At 40.4% G+C, this 3,150-nt stretch overlaps 1 protein-coding gene across 1 annotated transcript; it reads right to left on the bottom strand.

Annotated features, from left to right (window-relative positions):
• Window positions 1-890: 890 nt before the first annotated feature.
• LOC124091175 (olfactory receptor 52M1-like) lies at window positions 891-1,844 on the bottom strand. Its single transcript, XM_046442136.1, has one exon. It carries the CDS (start codon window positions 1,842-1,844, stop codon window positions 891-893), a length of 954 nt encoding a protein of 317 aa, XP_046298092.1.
• Window positions 1,845-3,150: the final 1,306 nt, after the last annotated feature.

The following is a 3,150-nucleotide window of genomic DNA, read 5'->3' as shown; positions in this document are numbered from 1 at the left end:
GGGTCTTGGGAGTTAGGGGCATGCTCAGTTGGGAGACGTGGGAGCTGTGGTCTCAGATTGGCACAATAGAAGTATTTATTTAGGAGTGATATGTGTAAGCTTAATTTCCATCTCTGGATTTTCTAGCAGGAAAAACTGCTGTTTACCCAAGTGTCAAAAGATACTGGGGTCCTCTATAGAAGGCCACTGGAGAACACACTGGCCCCAGTCATGTGGCCAATACTGATGGCTTCCATCTTTGTTCCTAGCCATCTTCTGGCATTTCAGTTATACTTGACCTTTTAATCTCCTACTTGCTCCGATTAACCCTATTAGGAGTGTTATAAAATATCCCACACATCCTATCTACTTAAATTCCTCAGACCAGATCATTCCCCCATCTAACTCTTTTGGGCAATAACTTCTTATTCAAAGTTCCATTAAGATTTCTAGCATTCATGTTGCCTCCATCAAATGTTCTTGGGCAAGCTGAAAGTGCTGAAAAGTTTGCCAATACCATGTAAGTCTGAAAAAAATTGAACAGACTTTGTAAACCACCTTCAAGAAGGTATTAGAATTCTACATTCTTGAAGTTGTGTTTCATTATACTTCCCAGAGAAACTAGAAGTTTTGTATCCAAGAAGAACAGAAATGATTTCTTCTGCTCTGTATGCTTATGCTTATTACCTATTCAACTTCAGAAAATGACGTACAATAACTATGCAAGAATTTATGCTCTGTCTTCTACTTTCAGGAGTTGAGTATACACTGCATAGACAATACCAATTTTAGTGTTGGTTTTAGGCCCTTATATCCACAGTTTGGGCAAGGCCCAGGAATTTCATGGGAGTTCCCCAGTTAGACCCTCTTCCTGTTATCACAAAATATTTGTATGCCTCATAGAAGGCCATTCATCTGGGTCGAGTCTCTGCCTTAAGAATGTGGAGAAGTCTCTTTCGGATCTGTTTGGTGCGGACAGCATAGACAACTGGGTTGAGGATGGGTGGGATGAGGAGGTATAAATTAGCTAAAAGAATATGGATATGGGGAGGCACATGATGGCCAAAACGGTGGGTGAGAGATGAAATAGCAATAGGGATATAGAAGACGAGGATGGCACAGATATGAGAACTACATGTACCTAAGGTTTTAAACCTGGCATCATGGGTAGCCAGTCCCAAGACAGCCTTAAAAATCATCACATATGAAGCAGTGATGGCTAGAGAATCCAGGATTAATACTAGGAAGCCAATTCCCATTCCATATAAGTTGTTGACCCTCGTGTCTCCACATGCCAAGGTGACCACAGCCATGTGCTCACAGTAGGAGTGGGCAATGATTCGGGTCCGGTAAAGTGGTAGCCTCAGGCGAATCAGTAGGGGCAGAGGTCCAATGTAGAGTATCCCCCGGAGGAGGGCAGCCATCCCCAAACGACCCACCACTGCATGGGTGAGCACCGAGGTATGGTGTAGTGGGTCACAGATAGCCACATAGCGATCATAAGCCATGGCAAGGAAGATGCCTGACTCCACAGTTGCAAAGCAGTGGATGAAGAACATCTGGGCCAAGCAGGAATCCAGACCAATGTTGCGGGCACCGAACCAGAAGATGGTCAACAGTTTGGGCATGGTAGAGGTTGAAAGGACCAAGTCAATGACAGCCAACATACACAGGAAGAAATACATGGGCTGGTGCAGGCTGCGCTCCATCTTGATCACTGCCAGGATAGTAATGTTTCCCACCAAAGCCAATAGGTACATGAAGCCAAAGGGGATGGAGAGCCAAATGTGCAGGGACTCCAACCCTGGGATACCAGTAAGCCAGAAAGAGGTGGGCACAGAGCAGGCATTATTAGAGGTATACATGTTTGGGTATAGGGTAGCAGGGGACAGGAGCACTGTTATACCACTACTGACAACTGTAGACTAGATCCTCATTTTCATCCTGGGAAATTAGTGGCACCTGCAATAAAAAAAATTCCAAATTCCAACTTGAAAAATAATGTATTTTATGAGTTATCCATGACAGCACCCACCGTTAGATATAGAAACAGGCATGATCCTTTCCACTGCTAAGTTGCCCTACCATACTGCAGAAATTCCAATTATGCATACCTTTGAGTAGTTTTGGGAAAATTTCACCTAGAGGAAATAGAATATGGAAAAAGGTCTCTGTAATGATTAGATGTAAATCCATGTGTTAATCTCAGTGCCTGAATGTGCTTGTCACTGATCAATAGCAACATTAATATCAGTTAATATAAACTCTTTGCAATTTTTATGCCAATGAAAAGTGGAACCATGTGTTCAAAAATACATATGTACTACTTGATCCAGTTATATAAACAACATTCAGAACTTCCACAATTAGAGATGTGTAGGTGTGATAGCCAGTGGTACCAGCAATTCTAGAAGCTGAGGCTGGGAGATCATGAGCACAGGTGAACAAGTTCTAGTATGTCTGACGAGTTAGAATTATATTGCTAATGCTTGTAAGAGATCTTGTATTATAAATATACCAGGAAACTTATATAAGAGGGAATAGCAGGAAGCATTTTAAACTGTTTTTTGATTTCATTAGTTATAGAAACATGCCCTAGATAGAAAAGGGTCTGGAAAGATTTATGCCAAAATTGATTTTGGGTAGATGGGATTATGAGTGCTTTCACTTTTCCTCCTTTTGTACATTGGTTAGTTCATAATCTTATTTTCAAAGGCAGAATCTAAGCCCGATAACAATGTAAGGAAACATTTTAAAACCAAAGATATTAGTGAAATAGATTTAAAATAGGTCCTGTGCTTAATTTCTCAAAAAGCTCTCATTTAAGGTTGCCCAGGTTTCATGATAAAACAGGAAGAAAAAATTTAAGGGTTTACTATAAAGGACAGACTATTAAGTTTTCTTAACAAGGATATGGATATCACCTATATTTTGATATAAAAGGCACAACTTTTTGTAAGTTTACTAGGCTTTCCTACCATCTGAAGACAGTGAGATCAAATTGTTATGTGCATATGACTGTCATAACTCCATTCTTACAATGTACTAATAACACTAAGTGAAATGTCATTTGCTGTTAACACAATAGTTTCCAGTTCTATCCATTCAAGTGAAAAACCAGATTGAGAAAAATCAAGGGTCAAACATTTCCCCCCTCAAGTATGAAATCTA

Source organism: Marmota monax, unplaced genomic scaffold (genome assembly GCF_021218885.2).
Source record: "Marmota monax isolate L192 unplaced genomic scaffold, Marmota_monax_Labrador192_F-V1.1 WCK01_AAM20220418_F8-fsc00068, whole genome shotgun sequence".
NCBI classification, from domain to species: domain Eukaryota; kingdom Metazoa; phylum Chordata; class Mammalia; order Rodentia; family Sciuridae; genus Marmota; species Marmota monax.
This window is presented reverse-complemented; position numbering and strand designations above follow the sequence as displayed.

Coding starts and splice junctions, on each gene's coding strand:
- LOC124091175 (XM_046442136.1), bottom strand. CDS start 1,844: ATGTATACCTCTAATAATGCCTGCTCTGTGCCCACCTCTTTCTGGCTT.